The sequence below is a fragment of the Vulpes lagopus genome, chromosome 18 (genome assembly GCF_018345385.1).
Source record: "Vulpes lagopus strain Blue_001 chromosome 18, ASM1834538v1, whole genome shotgun sequence".
NCBI classification, from domain to species: Eukaryota; Metazoa; Chordata; class Mammalia; order Carnivora; family Canidae; genus Vulpes; species Vulpes lagopus.
This window is the reverse complement of record NC_054841.1, coordinates 16,411,537-16,432,789: the sequence shown is the minus strand read 5'-3', so window position 1 is coordinate 16,432,789 and position 21,253 is coordinate 16,411,537. Positions and strand designations below refer to the sequence as shown.

General features: G+C 48.1%; 2 protein-coding genes and 1 non-coding gene across 4 annotated transcripts in view; 2 read left to right on the top strand and 1 right to left on the bottom strand.

Moving 5' to 3' along the window:
* MYBL2 (MYB proto-oncogene like 2) overlaps positions 1-7,174 on the top strand; it is a 36,904-nt gene extending 29,730 nt beyond the window's left edge. The window contains exons 10-14 of one of the 2 annotated variants that reach the window (XM_041732195.1): positions 1,269-1,368; positions 2,754-2,867; positions 4,305-4,397; positions 5,720-5,869; positions 6,655-7,174. In XM_041732195.1, the coding sequence (XP_041588129.1) occupies positions 1,269-1,368; positions 2,754-2,867; positions 4,305-4,397; positions 5,720-5,869; positions 6,655-6,783 (586 nt within the window). In that variant the 3' untranslated portion in view covers positions 6,784-7,174. Of the gene's footprint in view, positions 1-1,268; positions 1,369-2,753; positions 2,868-4,304; positions 4,410-5,719; positions 5,870-6,654 lie in introns of both variants that reach the window. The other variant, XM_041732194.1, reaches the window with a different exon arrangement.
* Positions 7,175-17,366: 10,192 nt separating this feature from the next.
* LOC121478489 lies at positions 17,367-17,492 on the top strand. Its single transcript, XR_005984495.1, has one exon. It is a non-coding gene; the product is annotated as a small nucleolar RNA SNORA28 (small nucleolar RNA).
* Positions 17,493-19,290: 1,798 nt separating this feature from the next.
* GTSF1L (gametocyte specific factor 1 like) lies at positions 19,291-19,791 on the bottom strand. Its single transcript, XM_041732368.1, has one exon. The coding sequence runs from the start codon at positions 19,789-19,791 to the stop codon at positions 19,291-19,293; it is 501 nt and encodes a 166-aa protein (XP_041588302.1).
* Positions 19,792-21,253: the final 1,462 nt, after the last annotated feature.

Sequence of the window (21,253 nt, the reverse complement as noted above, 5' to 3'; positions counted from 1 at the left end):
TTTGTATTTAAGATTTTATTTATTTGACAGAGAGAGTGAGCCCAAGCAAGAGGGAGAAGCAAGCTCCCCACTGAGCAGGGAGCCCAATGTGGGCCTGTATCCCAGACTGCAGGATCTGAGCTGATGGCAGACGGTGAACTGACTGAGCCACCTAGGCACCCCTTGATTTTGGTTTTTGTGGTTTTTTTTTTTTTTCCAGTTAATCCTGAAATTTGCCAAGCTAGATATAGGTGTGCTCTTCATTGACTCCCACCACTCCGATTTTCAAACTCGAGACTCAAACTTTGAGCTAAGAAAATGCAGGTTTTTTTGTTTCCCTGGCAGTCTGCCCCTTACTTCTACCTGTAGGTCTTCCCTCCTACAGTCTCATCAGTTGCTCCATCTCTGTTCACCTTTATCTTCCTGTTCACTGTCCTAAGCCCCTCCAAGCTCTGAGAACGCCCTGGGACTGTCTTCTGATTCACAGTTTGCTCTTGCACTTTCCCACCTGCTGAGTCCTTCTGCTTACAGAGCTGCATTTTTTTCCATCTCAAGCCATCTTTCAACTTTCCTGCTTTCCTGTTGAAGTTGGCCTCCCTTGGTGTTCCTTTTTTTTTTTTTTTTTTTAGATTTATTTATTTATTCATGAAAGCCACAGGCTGAGAGAGAGAGAAGACATAGAGGGAGTAGCAGGCTCCTCGTGGGGGGCCCGATGTGAAACTCGATCCCATGTTTCTTGTCTGCTAAAAGTTTCCCTCCCCATTTGTGTCCCCACTGTGATCGTTTTGAGGGGACTCAGGAAGAGGATACGCTAAGCATGTGTGTGGGCCTCACTGTCTCACATCATGTGGCTACTGCCACACAGTCTCTGGAGAGAGTTTGGGGAAAGGACTTAGTCTTTCTGGATTCTTGCCTTGTTCTCCTGCCCTTCTCTTGCTGGGCCTGCAGTGTGGTTGTGGCCTGCCTAGTTTGTGAAAAGTCATCATTAATCGGCTAATGACTGAGCAACATCCTCAACCATTCTTCCACCTGGCTGGGCTCCAGGACCTTCTTAGACTATGTCCTGTTCTTTCCTGTTTCTGAGGCTGGCCTTCTAAGCCCCTGATGAAGACCCTTGTGGGTATAAACGTAGGTAGGGGAGTGCCATGGGAAGAGATCATATGCCCAGGGTTTCCTCTTTGCTGCTGAGGCCAAAGGTCAGGTGGAGGACAGTGGGAGTCATGGGCAACCTGTAGTGAGTAGTGTCTTGTTTCCTATCCCGTTGCTAAGCCTCCTTCTTTGCCTGGTAGGTTTGTAACTCCAGATCAGAAGTACTCCATGGACAACACTCCCCACACGCCAACCCCATTCAAGAATGCCCTGGAGAAGTATGGACCACTAAAGCCGCTGGTATGTTGTGTAGCCAAGTGGGTGTGCCCCGTGGGTGTCTTGGGTCCATGTAGCCATGTATGGGTCATAGAGCTCTTTACCTTTGAGATCTCAGTGGACTCTCCCAACAGCCCTGAGAAGTTGCAAATATCTCCATTGTATAAATGGGGAGGTCTGAGGCCAAGTCACTTACCTATTCATCAGCCATCTCCAGGCACCTACAGCGTGCCAGGTGGGCACTAGCTGGTGCTGGAGACGCAGTGGCATTCTGGGGCAGCTCAGTGTGAGGGTGGCCATGATAGTAAACACATGGGCGCACAAATAACTCAGTACTTCCAGTGCACTGCCCGCACCGGAGAGAAATTGGGTGGGTGCTGGCATGGAGAGGGACTGGCTTGGGTGCTGTGGTGAATTGCTCCTCACACTGAAGACTTTGACTGACTGCCAGTGCTTTATAAGACCTGGAGAAGCCAAGTTGGTGGGCGTGAGGGTCTGGTGAGAAGGCGCCTTCCTGGCAATGGGCAAACCAACCTTCTCCCCACTCCTCCCACTGGGATGGTTCATGTTTTCCCCAGTGAGAACAGAGAGCTGGCACTGTGGGCTTTCTGAAGCAGAGGCAGGTGTTTTAGAAATGAATTGAAGGTGAGAGAAAGGTTAAAGCATTTGGCCTCTAAACAGGGTCTGTGGCATGTCCCCCTGCGACCTTGCCGCCACTTTGTGGGGTTCTCTTGCTGTGGTCTCTCTAGCCCTGGGATGGAGCTGATGAGCTGCTGGAGTTGATGAGCCCCGTGAGGCACTGGTTAACACAGCCCTCTCTTGTTCAGGTGGGGATATGGTTCCCAGACACTGAGATACTGGCATGTTTTCCAGACAGCTTTGAGAGGGTGCATCTGACCTTGGCAACAAAAATTAAAGCTTTTAGAGGGACATCTTAGGGTTGCTGTCCCCTGTACCTGCTGCTCTTTCTCTTTTCTGGTTGCTGCCACCTGAGGCTGAAGAGATTGCCTAGAACCCCACAGGCCCCAGAACAGAAAGTGAAATCCAGAGTCCCGATTGAAGTAGTTTGGGCTTGAGCGTGTCCAGGTTCTGATTCCACAGCTGTGTGAATTTGGGCCAGGCGCTTGCTTGCTCTGGCTTCCATTTCTACTCTGTGGAATAGGACAGCTGTTGCACGGGGTTGTGTGAGGGTCGCTGTGGTGATATGGGGACACTCCTGGCTCAGGACGGCCCTCAGTGAGTTGAGGTCAGTGTCTGCTTGTCCGAGGCAGGATAGTTAATGGTGACAGATGAGTGTAAGGTCAGTGTCCTGGCCCCGGACCTCCTTCCTGTGTTGCCTAGGACAATGGGCTGTGGTGGGGTCCTAGAGCCTGGCTGTGGAGCCTCATGTGGGCTGCCCCCACCCCCAGCCCCAGACCCCACACCTGGAAGAGGACTTGAAAGAGGTGCTGCGCTCTGAGGCTGGCATCGAGCTCATCATTGAGGATGAAGTGAGGCCTGAGAAGCAGAAGAGGAAGGCTGGGGTGAGTGGCCGGTGGGGCAGCAGATCCCCTTACTGCCAGCCTGGGCAGTTTGGGTAAAAGAAGGTGGAACCATAGGATGATGGGAGATGGAGGGGTGGGGTGAGTCTGGGAAAAGCAAGGGTCTGGAGAAGGTGGAGCTGTAGCCTGTGCATTTTGTTCCCCAGAGTGGTTATCAATGAAACCCACCAAAGTGAGGTCCTGGGGGTTGGGACCCTCCCATTACCTTCTGTGAGCTGGTCCCTTACATAAGCAGCATTTTGTTTGGACCCTTCTAAAGTAGGCTATGGGCTGGATGCGGTCGATAGGATGGTGATAGAGACCCAGCTGTGGTCACTTGTTCCTGGATTTGAGGGGGTAGACGCAGATACTAGACAAACACACCAGGGGCCTTCTCAATGCACACAGCATTAAAGGAGTAAATAGAAAGGGACACAAAGAGAAGATTCCAAGGGAGGTGCTCAGACGCGGTCAGCCACACATCTGGACCCTTGAGCCATGTGGGGGATGGTTGGTTCAGGTGAGGTAGAAGGCTGGTGGGGAACAGCAGTCAAGGACACCTGGGTGTACAAAGTATGGGGCGGGGTGGCGAGTACTGTCCCAGGCCAGCCCAGAAGCCACATTCGTGGTGCACCATGCGTGTGGTTTCCTGAAAGCAGGTGGATTCTATGTTCCCCTTTTCTGTAGATGCTTTCTTTTGGGGGAGAGGTAAAAAGATGGGATTGTCCCAGAGGGATGCGGGGATGGTGAGCAGTCAGTCTGGGAGGGGCTCACTGGGCAGGGGCCCCTGGGTGGTGTATAGGTTCAGAGAACTTGACTGACAGCCCTCCCTGGCCTCTCCATGTCAGATGGTGGTTCTGAGCCATGGCAGCACCTATTTAGGGCATACTGCTGGGTTGGGGGGTGAGTTATTTAGTCCCAGAGCTTCACCCAGTATTGGAGCTGACCCCTGACCTATTTACTGGAGGCACAGGTGTGGGGCAGGGTATTCCTGTAACAGGCCCGTGTTCCTCAGGTTTTATGTATGTGTTTCTCGTCTGCAGGTGGGTACTTGAGGTGTAACTTGGATGATTCTCTCCTGGGCCTGTTTAGGGGTGCGTTTGGTGTGGTAGAGGCTTGGGAACTATGTATGATCCATTTGGGAATGAGGAGTGGGTCTCTGGGTGGACGCATTTGTGTCCTGGCTCCCTGTGGTTGCATCTGGCAGGATGGTTTGCCCTGGGTGCTAAATCTGATGGGGCCAGGGTCCTCTGGTCCTCATGCATACACCCACCCCTCCCTTCCCCCAAACCTCGTCAGCTGGGGGCCCGGCTCAAAGGTTCCACTGCATCAGGGTATAGACCTGTGACCAGGGTAGTTGGGACAGGCATCCCCAAAGTGCTAGTAGTGACCTAGAGGAATCCCAGCTGTCTGCTCTGTCTCCCTCCTCCCCACCCCTAGCTGCGGCGGAGCCCCATCAAGAAGGTCCGCAAGTCCCTGGCTCTTGACATCGTGGATGAGGATGTGAAGCTGGTGATGTCTACACTGCCCAAGGTGCTGTCCTTGGTAAGGGGTCAGAGAGAAGCTGCCCTGGCTCCCCCTGCCCAGAACTGCATAAGGCACCTCTGCCTCAGGGAGGATAGAATCTCCCTGGAGGCCCTCTGGCTTTGGAACCCTTTAGCTGTGAGGGGTCCCTGGCACTGGAGTGGTCTGGGGTTCTTGGATGGGGCTCTGGGTGTCAGGCTCAGCTGTAAGGGGCTGATGGAGAAATTGGGGCTGGGCACCCACCCCTTGTTTCAGTCAAGGCAGCTATGCATGTGTCTTTCACAGAAGGGTTTATTGCATTGCTAGAGTTACATTGCTGGAACACGTTTGAAAACCATGGATCTGGGTCCCCAGCACCTTCTGTCATATTCTACTCTCATAGGGGTTATGTGGAGAGGGTTGGTGATGTGCACGGCCAGGTGGTTGGGGCACATCAGCCCTGGGAACGGTGCTGTCTAGTTCCAGGCTGAGCTCAGGAACGGGGCTGTTGCTTACACAGAGCCTGCCCTCAGGAAAGCACACAACACTGTTGATCCCTCCCAGCTGACAGTGGGGGGTTTTGCCCAGTGGGAGGCAGTGAGAGGGGTGGTGGGAGGCATGAGACAAAGGATTGCCTGATCAGATCCTACACATCTGAGGATTTAGGACTGCTGCAGCCATAGCCCTCGCAGAGAAGCATCACTGGGCAGGGAGCCCCAGCAGGCTGGGGACTTCATGCTGTGTAGCCAGACCTGCAACACACCTGCAACTGGGCATGTAAAATACTTGCTCAGTAGTAAAGCTCTGGCAAGTACTTTAGAGCACAGGATTTGGGGTGGAGTGGACCTTGCAAAGTCCTAATGCTGGCTCTTGCTCTTTGGGATCTCTTAGTTTACCCAAACCTCAGGTTCTTGCCTTTGCCTTTCACTCTACTGAGCCCAGTGACTCTTTACCTTTAGGGTAAAGGTCAGGCAGAGCCCAGAGGCTGGATGGGTGGTGGGTGCTTTGTGTAGCTATATGTGTGTGCTGGTTGATGCCAGCATCTGACTGCTCGTAGAGATTTCTAGTCCTAGGAGAAACTAGAGCACCCCGACCCTGCCTGAGGCTGTGGTGGGAGAGGCCATGTCCATGTAAAAGGGGAGCAGCATTACTGGGCATCTATTAGATGTCAGTCTCTGAAACGGGCTCTTTACAGAGAATTCCGCATCTGGAAGGGGACACAGGCTTAGAGAAGTTACTGTCCTGCCCCAAATCCTATAGCCCAGAGGTGGAGGTGATGGGATGTGACTGGTTTCCTTCTTTCCCATCATGCTTATGGCAGAAGGGTGAGTCTGGCTTGGTTTTTGTTGTAGCCCACAAATGTCCTGTCAAGTTCCTCTAGCCTCATGGTGTCAGGCATCAAAGAGGACACCAGTCTGCTCAACGAGGGCTTCCTGCAGGCCAAACCGGAGAAGCCAGTGGCTGCCCAGAAGCCTCGAAGCCACTTTCCAACACCTGCCCCTGTGAGTGCTGGCCACCAATGTCCTATTACCCTTGGGGACTTTGCTTATTTGTTGCCCCTGTCCAGATGCCCTTCTGAGACTCTGCTTGACTAGTTTACACTTCAGATCTCAGTCTGGACACCGCTCCCTTGGGGAGGGATCCCATGTGCTAGAGCCTCCACCCCCCCCTTTTAAGATTTTATTTATTCATTCATGAGACACAGAGAGGCAGAGACACAGGCAGAGGGAGAAGCAGGCTCCCCACAGAGAGCCTGATGTGGGACACGATCCCTGGACCTTGGGATCACACCCTGAGCTGAAGGCAGATGCCCAGCTGCTGAGGCACCCAGGCGCCCCCCCCTGCCTGTGAGCCCTTTTATGGTGTCGCCTCACTTGTAATTAAGTCATGGTCTCCGTTTTAAGTTGCTTAGCACATGTCTGTCCTCAGGGGTAGGGGCTGCCCTGGCTGCTCATACCTCATTGTCTATATTGCATGAATTTCTTATTGCTCCTTCCCACTAGCCTGCTTGGCTGTAACTTTTCCTCGTGAGGAGGCTGGCACCACATGGGCAGGGGCACAGCCATGTTGCCAGTCCAACCTCTTTGCTGTATACCTAAGGAAGCCCTGAAACAAGAGTCACTTCTCCAGGGCCACTGGGGAGTTGGAGGGACCACAAGAAGACTTGTGGCTTGAAAACCGAGAGTTGTAGAAATGCCCCCTACTCCTCCTGGCCATGCTCACATCACAGCATTTGCTGGGAGCTTGCTGCCCCTGCCTGGATGGTAACTCTCTTGCCTCCTCCCAGATGACCAGCGCCTGGAAGACGGTGGCCTGCGGGGGGACCAGGGACCAGATCTTCATGCAAGAGAAAGCCCGGCAGCTCCTGGGTCGCTTGAAGCCCAGCCACACGTCTCGGACCCTCATCTTGTCCTGAGCGGCTTGGTGGTCACGAGCTCATTCTTATGTTTACAGGGGGCTGGAGGGACTGAGGTTGGTCTGTGAGTCTGAAAATCACACTTGGATGGCCACCTGCAGGGAGCCTTCTGCCACCAGCCCCTCCTCAGACTGCTCAGGTGGAGGCAGAGCAGGGCCACCCACTGCCTTGTCTCCGAGTCCAGCTGTGGCTGCGGTGGTTCCTGGTGCTAACAGAACAAAGTCCCACCCCTGGGCCTGCCTGGTCCTCTCCCCGGTGCCACAGGGAGTCCCCTTAGCTCCTCCTGAGCCCTGCTTGGGTCTGGCCTCATCTCAGACCCCTGCTTAGAACAGGGGATGTGGCCAGCATGCTCCTTCCCTCTACCTGTTAGTACATTTTCTTGAAAGAATAAAATTCCCTTTTTCCTTAATGCTGTTGTAGACTCTACCTTTCTCCTGCTTGTGGTTTCCTGGTTGCTGGGTTGGTGCCCTGGTGACTGTCACAGGGGCCTTGAGGGATATGGAGATCTGGATCCTCATCCTCAGAGCACAGCCCAGGGCTGGGGCTCTGCACACTTTCCCCCAAAAGGTCCAGTGTGCTGGGGGCAGTTTGATCACCTAGTGGCTGTCTCAAAGTTCTGAGGATTCTTGGGTGTTAGCAGGGAGGGGAAGGTGCATCAGGACCCTGCTTGGCCATGGATGGCTGACCTGGCCTGCCATGGGCCTAGACGCCAGGTGAGACTGGTAAACAAGGAGTGACTGGCAGCTGGCCAGAATTTCCTGACCACAGTGCCTCAACTTGCCAAGGCCATGGCAGCAATCAGACCCTGGGCTCCAGTCCACCTGGTCAGGGTGTAGTGGGCCAACTGGCACTTGGCTGAAAGCTAGGCACTGAAGTGGGGTAGGTGCCAGGTTTGAGAAGGTGTAAACTAGACGGAGGTATTCAGCAGGGGGGGAGGGGCTCATAGGATTTGGCATGTGGGGGGCCATGTCTGGGGGCCATTTAGCATGTGGCCATGTCTGGGGGCTAGATGGGTACTTGGCTATCTTTAGATTCTGCTTTAGTGCCTCTGGTTCCCAAGAGAGACTTAAGGACAGATCCTCTTGCTGGGAGTCCCCTCTAAAGAAGACTGGGAGTTAGGACACTAGGGTTCAGGTCTAGTGAACCCTGCCCTGCTGAACTTGCACAGGGCAAGTTGTCCTGTCAGCATGGCAGAGACCCACCTCACCCCCTGCTCTGGGTGGCCCTTGACCCATTTCACAAAGTTGTGCTCAGTTTGAGCCTGGCTAAGTTCTGGTTCCTGCTCCAGAGCCAAGGCCTGGGAATGAGACCAGGGACTAGGGCTCCCACTGCTTCCTTGCAGCTTGTGTAGCCGAGCCAGTCAGTCTAGCTGGGCCATACCTGCCACATGCCCTTGTGCCTATGCTGATTTCCTGACCTGGACCCCTGTCCTCTATCCCTTGGTGACCTACAGGGCCCCGGCTCCATCACTGACTATTCCTTACAGTGCTGTCAGCATTGATGGTTGATTCCAGTGAGGGTTGGGGAACAGGGGATCTTCATCTCCAGGATTCACAGACAACTCAGTCTATAGAACACCAGCATTAAAGTTGGATACAGCAAGCCTCTGGGACAACCCACCCTGGAGCTGATCATAGGCTCCTAGGGATGATTCCTAGGCATGTGGTCAGTGGCTGCACCTCAGTGAGCTGGCCTATAACCCACCAGAGGCTTTCTGCCAGAGCTTGCTCCAGACTGCCTCTCCCACAAACACCCAAAGATTGTCCTGAGGCTCTTTCCTGTCCTTGGGAGGCAGCCCTGCTAACTGCAAACCTGTTAACGTGCCACCTCCCATGAGCTCTGCACTGGAGCTGTTCTCTGCTTCCTGCATTAAATGAACAGGCATCCATCATCCATCAAGAATCCCCCCCCCCCCCCCCCCCCCCCCGTGCCTGGCGTGGTTCTGGTGCTGAGGATACAGGAATTAACCCCAAGACTCTCCCCAAACCACTTTATGCTCACAGGGTTTAGATTCTAGAGAGGACAGATAAGCTATAAGCCATCATCCATATGCAACATGCCAGAGGTAAGGGGCTCGGGAGAAAGGAATAATGGATGGCATGGGGGCCAGGCGGCCTGCTAGGAGGAAGCTCTCCGGAGGCCTGAGTGAGAAGGCTGGCCGCAGCCCCCGGCCACCGTGGGGAGCAAGAGAGAGCCCGAGTGGGTGCTGACAGCCGGTGTGGTCCCGGAGTGGGGGGGCACACGGTGCTCCAGTGGGCGCAACTTGGGCCGTCCCGGTGGATCCAGGGCCCAGTGTTTCGTGGGCCGGTGTGACAAGCAAGCCGAGCCCGGTGCAGAGGTGCTGAGCACCGAGTTCAGGGAGGGGGCGCGGAAGACGACGGTGGGCGGGAAAGGCGGGGTTCAGTGAGGGTGGCAGGGGGTGAGCGTTCTGACAAGATCCAGACTGGCCTGGCATCTGCGGGCCAACCCGGCCTGCCGGAGAAGCGGAGGGGGCGGAGGCAGAGCCCGCGCCCGAGGATCCCGCAACTGCCCCTAAACGAGGGATGAGGAGCCCGGGACCGCTGCTCCCGGAAGCCCCGCCCCGCCCCAGCCACGTGACATCCCTTCGCCAATGGGAGTCCCTTAATGAGCGCGTGAAGGATTGTGGGAGAGCCCGCCGAGGGAGGCGGGAATGGCCGGGTGTGCTAACGGGCTCCCGGCGCCTGGGCGAGGCCGTTCTCAGCCTCCCAGGCTCACCGGGTCCGGCCCAGTCCAGAAGAGCCGCCCGGCTGAGCACGGACTCCTGAGAAGTAGGAACTTGGTACTGTTTGCAGTCCCACTAAGGTTTTGGAGGTGGTTTGTTGAGACGGATGCTGTCCCCGGGGATTGGGGCGCATGCGTACTTGCGTGGTCAGGACGCATGCATCGGGGTCACGGAGCGGGAGGCCTCGACCGGGGGGACGTTTGTTTAGGTATGGGGCATCTGTAGGCCGTTTGAGATCTGTAGGACATTTATTTGCTTTTTATTTATTTGCATTTTAAATATATATATATTTTTAAAGATTCTACTTATTTATTCATGAGAGGCAGAGACATAGGCAGAGGAAGAAGCAGGCTCCATGCAAGGGAGCCCAAGGTGGGACTCGACCCCGGGTCTCCAGGATCAGGCCCTGGGCGGAAGGCAGGCGCTAAACCGCTGAGCCACCCAGGGATCCCCGAGGTGTTGCATTTCTAACGAGTTTCCCGGATCATGCTGAGTTGGGGATTGCACTTTGAGTGGCAGGGATTAATGGCACTAAAATCATTCCATTACTCAGAATCAATGAGATGTCTGGGGCCATTGCTCTCTGTTCTTCCTCGGTCTCTGCAGCGTCTCAGTTTCCCTCCAAGAATATGCCAGTTCTGGCATACTCAGGACAGCCTGTGGTTTCCATGGTGATAGCCATCTGGGTCTCTTTCACCTGCCCGTGTTTCTCCGGCAGTGGGACATCCACTTGGGAAGGGCCTGTCTAGTTGCAGTTACACCTGTGGTGTACTGGCTTATGGTGTGACTCATGTTTGTGTGTAACTTCCAAGAGAGCAAGGCTGATACCTGCCATGTTCATGGCTTTGTCCCCAGCACTCATCAGTTCCTGACACACAGTAGTGCTCAACAAGTATTTCTGGAATGAATATGAAAACCAGGAGGGGTCAGTGATGCTCTGGCCACTGTCGGGCATTCATGAGCTAAGGATCTCTTGTTGAACTCAAAGTGAGTTTTCCTCTTGCCAAGACCAAGGGAGGACCTGAATATCTGTGTGACCATAGAGACTGACCTAAAAGCATCCGTGGTCCAAGAGTTGTATGTGCATCCTGACAGACGCCCCTCCCTTCCACTCCAGCCATCCAGACACAGCCTCCTCAGGAGCCCAGAGGCCCTTCCCAGAGTCATGCTCCACCTCTTCCCAGATGCAGGCCTCCTTGTCCCAGGCTGGACTGTGTCCTCCATCAGTACTCACCTGTGCTGAGTGCCCCGGGGATGAAAGTGACTCTGAAGGCCCTATTCTCGGTCTCTGCTCATGACTGGTCATCCCAGATCCCTTCTACATACCTGTTTTCTGTTTTTTCTTTTTATTGTGGTTAAATACATAACAGAGTTTACCATCTTAACCTTTTCTAAGTGTACGATTCAGCCATGTTAGCTATATGCACATTGTCATGCAACAGATCCTAGAATTTTTTCAGCTTCCAAAATTTCAACTGTACTCATTAAACAACTCATTTCCCTTTCCCCTAGTCTCCAGAAACTTCCATTCCACCTTCCATTTCTATGAATTTGACTACACTAAGTATCTTGTATAAAGTGGAATCATACAGTATTGTTTTGTGACTGCTGATTTAAGTAACATGATATCCTCAAGGTTCATCCCTTTTGTAGCTTCGGTCAGAATTTCCTTCCTTTTTAGGGCTGAATGATATTCCACTGCATGTATAGATCACGTTTACCATTCATCTTTCTGTGAGTGGACACTAGAGTCCCAGGACTAGGTGGAAACAATAGACAAGACAACCCTTTTGTCTATTGTGAATAATGCTGCTATCAACATGGGTGTGCAAGTATCTCGAGATCCTGCTTTCAGTCCTTGTGATGGTATACTGGGAAGTGGAATTGATGGATCATATGGTAATACTGTTGTTGTTGTTGTTTTTTAAAGATTTTATTTATTTATTCATGAGAGACATAGAGAGAGAGAGAGAGGGGCAGAGACACAGGCAGAGAGAGAAGCAGGCTCCATGCAGGGAGTCTCATATGGGACTCGATCCCGGGTCTCCAGGATCACGCCCTGGGCCGAAGGCAGGCGCTAAATCGCTGAGCCACCCAGGGATCCCTGGTAATATTGCTTTTAATTTTAGTTGTTTTAATTTTGTTTCGATTAGGTTTTTGGTATTTCCAGGAAAAGCTGTATGCTGGGCTACTAAAGCTTTTGCAGCAATGACATGACTCTGTCACCATCTGGTGGCCATTGGTGTATTTGCAGCAGCAGGTAAGGTGGGCCATAGCAATTTCTTGTAGGTCTTAGATAAGTCCTTGAAGCATTTTTCAGTCTTTCAGGCTTTCTCTTCAGCATCCTCATCAAACAATTGTCTGGCCTTTACTTGAACACCTCTACTTATTGGGAGAGCTGACTTTATTACTCAGCAGCCAGCTCCATTGTTGGGCAGCAATTGTGAAGAAAAAGATTCTTTATTCAGAGAAAAAAGTCCTCCCTCTGTTATAAAAAAAGTAGGAATGACTAAGGTGCATGGGAAGCTGGTCTGTGGGGAAATCAGGGTCCCAGGACAGGTCATTGATAGGCCAGGATTACCTGGAGAGTTTGACTACCAGAATTAGCCACTGTCTCAGCAGACCCTAGCATGAATCAGTTCTGTCCTGCTTCCACAGATCACCAAGTCTCTGATTTAGTAATGATAGTGATTCAACTCTCTCTAAGATGGATTTTATGTTTCCACTTTGGCCATGTGTGTTCTATAGTAATTAAAGCTGAGTTTCGATGTGAATTAAGAATCAAACTTTTCACTGATGTATATCAGTGGCCTCAGCCGGCCAGGATGAAAGTGTTTTACCTGTATGTTAACTAGGGCTGCCCTGGAGGTATCTAGGTTAAATGCCCTGGAGGTATACATCAAATGGAACAGTCTGACAAAGACAAGTGTAAAGTGTGAGTCACAAATGCCCTTCAGAAAGGCACAATTGAGAATACATCTCCTCTCTCTGGGAAAGAGTCCCTGCACCCTCTCCAGAAAGCAGCCCAGCCTGGTATCCAGGTGCTCAGTAAATGTCTCATTCCATCATGAAGTGATGTAGCAGTGAGAAAAGCCTTGGGCAGCTATGACCAGACGGTGGGGGAAGCCTTAGCATTTTTAAATGTTGATTTCTCTCTTAATTGTGTTCCCTGTGGTCAGGGAACATACTCTGTGTGGTTTCATATCTTCAAAATTTGTCAAAACTTGCTTTATGGGCAAGGATACCATCAATTTTATAATTTGTTATGCATCTGAAAAGAATGTGTAGTCTGTAGGCGTTGGGGGCATTTTTGGCATATTCTAATCCTATTGTCTAAACATCCAATATCTTGTTTTTTTAAAAGATTTTATTTATTTATTCATGAGAGACACAGAGAGAGAGAGAGAGAGAGAGGCAGAGACATAGGCAGAGGGAGAAGCAGGCTCCACACTGGAAGCCTGATGTGGGACTCGATCCCAGGACTGTGGGATCACACCCTGAGCCAAAGGCAGATGCTCAACCACTGAGCCACCCAGGCGTCCCTAATATCCTGGGTTTTTGTCTGAATTTCATAAACCTAGATTAGTCAGCCTCCAACTAATGCATGGTAGTAAGACTGTTGTTTCAAGCTGATGAATGTTGGAGTGGTTTTTTTACTCAGCATTATTGTGGCAGTAACTAGCTGATACACAAGGTAGACTTGTATTCACTAGAGAGCTCTGGAAAATGGGCAGTGCACCGTGGGCTTAACTGGGTAGAGGAGGAATTTAGCAGACCTGGAGTTCCCAGAACTGGGCTGGACATGAGTGTGATGAAGGGTTCTAGAATCTAGCACCATATGACTATGCCTGTGTCTTGATTGTCCCCCAGGACATAGGGCTAGCTTTCTAGGGCTCTTCTGACTTTGGGTCAGACAGACCTGGATGTGAATCCCAACCTAGCTGTTACTGGCTATGTCTCTTCCCTGCTCGGAGTCTTGGAGTCCTCATGATAAAATGGTGGAGAATCTATAACCTTTCAGAGTTGTTGAAGGGGCTAGAGAGAGCACTGGCACACACTTGGGGCTCAAAAGTAGGGGCTCTTAAGATGTTTCTACAAAATGCTTTGTCATTCCTTTCTCATGCTCAAGAAACCCTGCAAAGGAGGAGTTTGTATAGAGTTCCAGGCTTCAGTAGAGAACTCCAAGGGGAAGTTACTAGGTAGGGGTTGAGGGCAGGGCTTGAACCAGTGTCGACTTGTAAGATTGCACTTTAAGGTGCCCTGTTCTGTGTCATCATGTGCTTCATAGTTATCAGCTGGGGAAGCAGTGTAGTGCAGGAGAAGCACAGGTGTTAGGAATAGGTTCAGTTTTTTTGTTTTTTGTTTTTTTAAGATTTATTTTAGAGTTGGAGGGAGAGAGAGAAAGAGAGAGAGAACACATGTGCATGAGAGAGCAGGGGGAAGGGCAGAGGGAGAAGCAGAGAAGCAGACTGCATGCTGCTTGGGGAGCCTGACATGGGGCTTGGTCTCACAACCCTGATACCATGACCTGAGCTGAGATCAATAGTTGGATGCTTAACCGACTGAGTCACCCAGGCACCCCAGGATGGGTTCAGTTTTTAAAGACTTTCGTAAAAGTTCAACATACAGAGAGCAAAATGCACAAGTCTCAAGTGAGCAGCTGGATGAATTCCCACAAAGTGAACAGAGTCATGTAATCAGCACCTACATCAAGAAATAGAACATGACCAGCACCCCAGAAACCCTCTCCCCACCCTATAAGGGTAACCACCATCCTGACTTCAAACACCATAGATTTGTTTTGCTTTTTTTTATTTTAAATTTTTTAATTTATTTTTTAAAGAGTTATTTTTAAATAATTTCTACACCCAATGTGGGTCTCAAACTTACAACCTCTAGATCAGGAGTCCCATGTTCTACCAATCGAGTCAGCCAGGTGCCCCTGTTTTGCCTTTTTTTTTTTTTTTTAAAAAAAAACATTGTGTAAATTGAATTTCATATTGCATAGGATTTTCCTATGTTGATTTGGGTAGTTACAATTCGTTTATCCTCCTGACTATATAGTATTCTGTTATATGATTTTTGCAGAATTTACCCATTCTGCAGAAGGACATGGGAAAGTTTCTGGATTGGCTATTATAAATAGAGCTATTGTGAACATCTTGTTCTAATCTTTTGGTGAGCTCATGTACACATTGCTGGTTTATACATAGCTAGACTGGAATTGCTGGGGATGGGTTCACATTCATTAGGCCACTTGCTACTTATGAGCTTTGTGAACCAAGGCAGGTTATGTAGCTTCTGAGATTTCATTTTTCATATCTGTATATTGGAAATAAAAATAGTTGCCCCTCTTGTCACAGATTTTTTAAAAATAATTTTATTTATTAGAGATGCTCTCTAATAGTGGGGAGGGACAGAGGGAAAAGGAGGAGAAGCAGGTGAAGCAGGCTCCCCACTGATCAGGGAGCCTGACATGGGGCTTGATCCCAGGACCCTGGGATTATGAACTGAGCCTAAAGCAGATGCTTAACTGACTGAGCCACTCAGGTGCCTGTGTCATCACGGATTTTAATAAAATAATATCTACAAGGCACCTGGTCCTAATGTAGCTCCCCTTTCTTTCCTCCTTCCTCTGTCATCCCAGAGCCCCCTCTACCCTAGGGGGCTCTTCTACTAGGCTCCCCCTTTGCCAGGAGTCTTAAACATGAACCTGGAAAGCTTGCCTGCTGCCCACGGCTGGTGGGTGCTTTTCCCTGGCTATGATCTCTCTTTTGTGACTCAGCCACAGGTGTCCACCCAACACTAGCTTGCTGTGGTCAACATCACCACTAACAAATGTTTTTATGATGATCTTGGTGAGCATGTGGCTTGCAGTCGATGTTCTCTGGAGACTGGGCCAGGAGAGGCAAGGAATGAGGACTGAAGAGAGCGAACAGCTAGCTGAAATCCAGCCCAGGAATTTATAACATACTCCTTTCTTGCTTGCTTTTGCTTCCCTGATGTCCAGGCAGGAGTTTTTCTTTCTTAAAAGCCCTTGTTAAAAAAAAAAAAAAAAAAAAAAAAAAGCCCTTGTATTCCTTATTTTTCCCGTAACACCTCAAGTCAGGCCACGTGGGTCAGTGGGCCAACTGGAAAACTTGCCTACGGGGGCTCTGTCAAGATAGAGTTTACTTCTGTCTCTGTGTAATGGCAGCCTGGAGCATTGTGTTGGGAAAGATTCTGAAAGTATCATCCAAGCTCAGGAAAGTGCTGTGATCGATTAGTTATGTCTGCTATATGCATGGGAGGTGGTGATGGCGGCACACATTTCATGTGTTTACCTCTATCTTTGGCTTAAAGGTATTGGTTAGCATTGGTCAGAATAGACATGTATTTGGTTTAGAGAGGTAAGTGGAATGTTTTTTAATAGGTGGGTTAAGTGTGTTTTCATTTATATGACTAGTGACATATGTGGATTGATTTCTACCATTTTTTTTGTGTGTGTGTTATCACTGTTGTTTTCCCCTTTGTTGAATTCATAGTTTTCTGTAATCTCTTTTTTCTCCTTTTGCCTGGTGTGAATCATAAAAATATTTCTCTTATTTTAGAGGCTATTTAAAACTTTTTAATATGCATATTTGTTACTGTTTCTGTCCTTCTGAATGATGCCCTTTCCTGGCCTATTTTCATCGAGTTTTATCATTTTAAATGCAAAATTGATGATTTTCTCGGTCAGTTAACTTTGTGTAAATATTTAAATTCACTTACTCATCATTGTTTTTCTTACTCATTAAATTTTATTTTTGTTAAGTAATGCCGCCTCCATTTCTGCTACTAGTACGTAGCATTAGTTGAGAGCTTCCTGTGTGCTGGACACTGTCCTGATAATCCTACATGTGTTAAATCCCTTAATCTTCCACATTATCTTGGGAATTTGTCATTCCTGCTTTGTGGATGAGGAAACAATCACATAAAGGTTAGGTTATGCCCAAGACCTAGCATTAGTAAAAGGTGGGGCTGGGCTTCGATCCTGGCTGTTGTTGCTCTTTGTGCGTGTTTAAATTTTTTGTTTTGAAATTATTTTAGATTTACAGAAAACTTGCAAAGATAATACAAAGAGTTCCCATATACCCTCTACCTGGATTTCCCTAATGTTAACATCTTACGAAAGCATGGTGCATTTACCAAACTAAGAAGTTTATACCAAAAAAAAAAAAAAAAAAAAGAAGTTTATACCAGTGCAATACTAGTAACTAACCAGAGACTTTATTTGGATTCACCAGGTTTTCCACTCTTTTTCTATTCTAGGACCCAATTTGGGGTCACACATTGTGTTTAGGATATATACATGTATTAAAAAAAAACTTTTTGGCATGGAAGGTTTCAAGTTATATAAAAATGGAGAGAACAGGAAGATTTATCATTCAGCTTCAGTGATTAACTCATGACCAATTTGTTTCATTCACACCCTAAACCATATTACTTTTTTCTTTGTCCTGGTCGCCTATAGTTTACAGATGTATGCCCTATAAATCACCTTATTTCACCTTCCTATACAGCAGTTCTGTAGTTCATGGGCACTTTATTAATCATGGAGTTTCTAAAGCCAACACCTAGAACAACAACAACTACTACTACTACTACTACTCGTAAGAAGAAATCTTTATTTCACACTTTGTAAAAAGAATTAAAGGGCCCAGGGGTGGCAAAATTATTACTTAAAAATAATTTAGTTAACATTTCCTCCTGAAAAAGTTTCAGAAGACTTAGTCTTTTGTTGTTTAAAAAAGTGTATTTACTTTTTTTGCCAGATAATATAGTCACATATATTCACACATAAGAGGTATTGAAGGGTTGCAAGCAACACTCTGTGGCAGATGACCAAAATTGTCTGACACAATATGAGCTTGCTATAGCAAGAAGATCTAACCTATTCCAGTGTTTTCTCCTCCATGAGACCAATTGTTATATAGATTTAAAAAGTGTTCCAGCTGTTGGCTAAAAGTGCAGTTGAGATTTGTGCTTGTTCAGGTTCTTTAGGGAGGGAAGAGTCAGTGCCAATCATCACAAATTGCCTGGCCTTCTGAGGCCGAAGCATTACCACTTCGTCCTAATCTTCAACAGTTAATCCTCTATTACTTTGGGACATTCCATTCTTAGCCTGAATTTCTTACCTATGAAATAGTAACAGAGGGGATCCCTGGGTGGCTCAGCAGTTTGGCGCCTGCCTTTGGCCCAGGGCACGATCCTGGAGTCCCGGGATCGAGTCCCACGTCGGGCTCCCGGTATGGAGCCTGCTTCTCCCTCCTCCTGTGTCTCTGCCTCTTTCTGTCTCTCTCTCTGTATCTATCATAAATAAAAATAAATAAATCTTAAAAAAAAATAAATAGCAACAGATCAATTTGGTTTGTGAATCCTCTTAGAATTGCAGGTAGCGGGTAGCCCTGGTGGCTCAGTGGTTTAGCGCTGCCTTCAGCCCAGGGCGTGATCCTGGAGACCCCGGGTCGAGTCCCACGTTGGGTTCCTTGGGTAGAGCCTGCTTCTCCCTCTGCCTGTCTCTCTCCCTCTCTCTCTCTCTCTCTCTCTCTCTCTGTGTCTCTAATGAATAAATTTAAAAAAACTTACAGGTAGCATTGTGTTGGTGTGTGGTTTTCTGAGGGGAGGGTTTCAAAGCAAAAGGGGGGAGGGTTTTTGATGTTTATGAGACACAGGTGTAAAATAAACCATAGGATTAAACTTTTACTTCTTTGTCACCCTATAGAAAAAATAAAAAGAAAGTATTAAAGGGTCTATAGTAAAGTCACTCCCTTCTGACTTTTTGTCACATAGTTCTCTTCCCTTTGGAGAGCTGATAAGTTTCTAGGGAAGAGACCAGCCAGCTTTTTCTGTAAAGCATCAGATAGGAGACATCGTAGGCTTTGTGGACAGACCCCTGTTCTAGTGTGTCCTTGAAATTTTATGCAAATATAAGCACATATATATTACATGTTCTCTCCCACAACTTTGCAAAAATGATAGCATAGTATACAGAGTATTCCTCTCTTGGCTTTTCTCAGTTAAACCAGATGTTGGCAAACTATGGCCCATAGGCCAAATCCAGCCTGCTACCAGTTTCTGTAAATAGTTACATTAGAACCTGCATTCATTTGTTTACTTATTGTCTGTGGCTGCTTCCATGCCACCAAGGCAGAGCTGAAGAGTTTTGGCAGAGAACATTTGGCTTGTGAAGCCTAAAATGTTTACTCTCTGACCCTTTAGAGAAAAAGTTTCTGGTGTCTGAGTTAAACACTATGTTTTAGCCCTTCAAACTAGTACAGAAAGAGCTTCCTCACGCTTTCTCATTGTGACGTTCTATGTCTTTGTATGGCTGCACCATCATTAATTTAATGAGACCCTCCCCTAAGGGATATTTAGACCATTTCTGACTGACCTTTACTGGTATGAAGAATGTGGCAATGAATAGCCTTGTACTTACCTCATTTTCCGCAAGTGTGAATATATTCCCAGGATGAATTCCTAGAAGGGGAACTGCTGCTTTTTAGAGTACACTGGTGATTTTTACAGCTAATGTCAGATTGCCCTCCACAGAGCTTTATCAACTTACATTCTCACCAGTGTTATTAAAGTGCCTATTTGCCTCATCTTTGCCAGCAGAATGTTCTGCCAGCCTTTAGATCTTTACCAACTGCTATGTGAAAAAAAAAAAAGGTATCACAAAGGTATCACAGGGTGGTTCACTTTGCATGCTTTTATTCTGGTGAGTTGCATCTTCTTTCAGGTACTTAAGAGGTGAGTGGCTCCTTTTTGCTGCTGGTGGTTTGCTCTCTTGTTCTGAGGGTCTTCTGGGGGGTGGTCAGGGAAGAGGGGTGGGCCTCTCTCTCTGACTGTCTTGTATCGCTTTCACAAACAAGTTTTTGGGGAACAAAAGTCTTAAGGACAAACATGGGATGGCAATTAGTACCATCGACATTCCAGACATCAGAACTGGGGAGCCAGGGGGGCCCTGGAGGGGCATTTCCATTCTGCTCTGAATTTGGAAGGCTAGCTTTCAGGGGGTGCAAGCTGTCCTCTTCCTCCATTGTACTTCTGTTGACACAGGCAGCCTCATGCTCCTCCAGGTTTTTGATGGGGACCACGTGGCAGGCGTTGTATTTGCAACTGGCCATCTTTTTGGCTTTCTTGGGGTTCTTTCTCCTGCAGGATGCCAGGTGGTACTGAAATCTGCTGAGCGGGACTCGATGGTGAGGGTTGTAAGGGCAAATTTCTAAGGCTTCTGGCTCCATGAGAAATTGTTCTTGAAGCAGAGTGGCTCACTTCCCAGAGTCAAAAAGAAATGCCCTTGGTGGAATAACCCTTTGGTAAGGAGGCTGGAGTGTCCTCTGTCCAGAATTGGCCCTTTGAACTCTGTCGACCAAGGTCTTAACAGCTCATGTTTCTTGTGCTCTGTGGCTGCGAGTGCTGGGTTAGGAAAAGGACAGGAGCTGTCAGGGGCAGCTGCACAGAGAGCTGAATTACAAATGGCAGGCGAGACAGAAGAACCATATAAAGCACATGGAAGAGCCAGAAAACCACAGCTGCCCCACAGGAAGGTGAAGAAGGTACATGCCAGCCCCCCTTGACTCTGAGAGCTACACTGTGTGATGTCAAAGAGCAGTCATGAAAGGTCACAATGGGCAGCTTGAGTCATCAGCAAAAGTGTATGTGTTGTCCATCACTTTCAAGGGGCGAGGTGGCTTTGGGGAAAGCTGCCATTCAAAATTGTTGCAGGCATATCTGTTGTTATTTGACTGTTTCTAAACTTATATATTTAATATAATTCCCTATGTATTTGGGGTTAAATCTACTGTATTATTTCATGCTTCCTATCTATTCTTTGGTTTATTTTTTCTCTTTTCTTCCCCAATTTTAAATAGTTTAGAAAAAATATTTCCATTTCCCCCATGATTTTGTAAGTAACACATTCTCTAATCATTTAGTGGTTACTCTACAAATTAAAACATTCATAAATAGCTTATCAAGTTTTAAATTTCATAAAAGTTTCATCCATTTTCCAGGTAATACAGGACTTTTTCTATATTTATTTCCCTCCCTTAATGTTATTATTTTAAGCCTAATTTTTAAAAGTTCCTAAGACAGCATCGTTATCGTCATTTGACATGGCCCAAGTTATGGATACCTGTCCTTGTGCTGACTCCTCTGCTACTTGTGTCTCATATCTACCACATGGGATTGCTTTGTTTCTACTAGAAATTTGCCTTTTAGAATGTCCTCATGACAAACTCTTTTGGTTTTGTTTATCTGAAAGTGTCTTTATCTCATCCTCATTCTTGAAGGATGACTTCAGGGAGTATAGTTGTGCTATTTCCTTTCTTCCCACTGAAGCAGAGTTCAGTTTCTTCCAGCTCCCTCTCTGGTTGAGAATTCAGGATTCCATTATCTGACTCTTTTCTTTTTTTAAGATTTTATTTATTTATTTGACGGGCGGGGAGAGCACACAGCATCCAGAGGGAGAGGGAGAAGCAGGCTCCCCACTGAGCAAGGAGCCCGATGTTGGGCTTGATCCCAGGACCCCAAGATCATGACCTTAGTTGAAGGAGGGTGCTTAAATCGACAGAGCCACCTAGGCACCCCTACCTAACTTCTCTTCAGGGTAATCTGTTTCTTTTCATATGTCTGTTTTTTATTTATTTATTTATTTATTTATTTATTTATTTATGTATTTATTTAATTTTATTTATTTATTCA

What these genes read in the sequence shown, in the direction of transcription:
- GTSF1L (XM_041732368.1), bottom strand. Translation starts at nt 19,791, where the DNA reads ATGGAGCCAGAAGCCTTAGAAATTTGCCCTTACAACCCTCACCATCGA.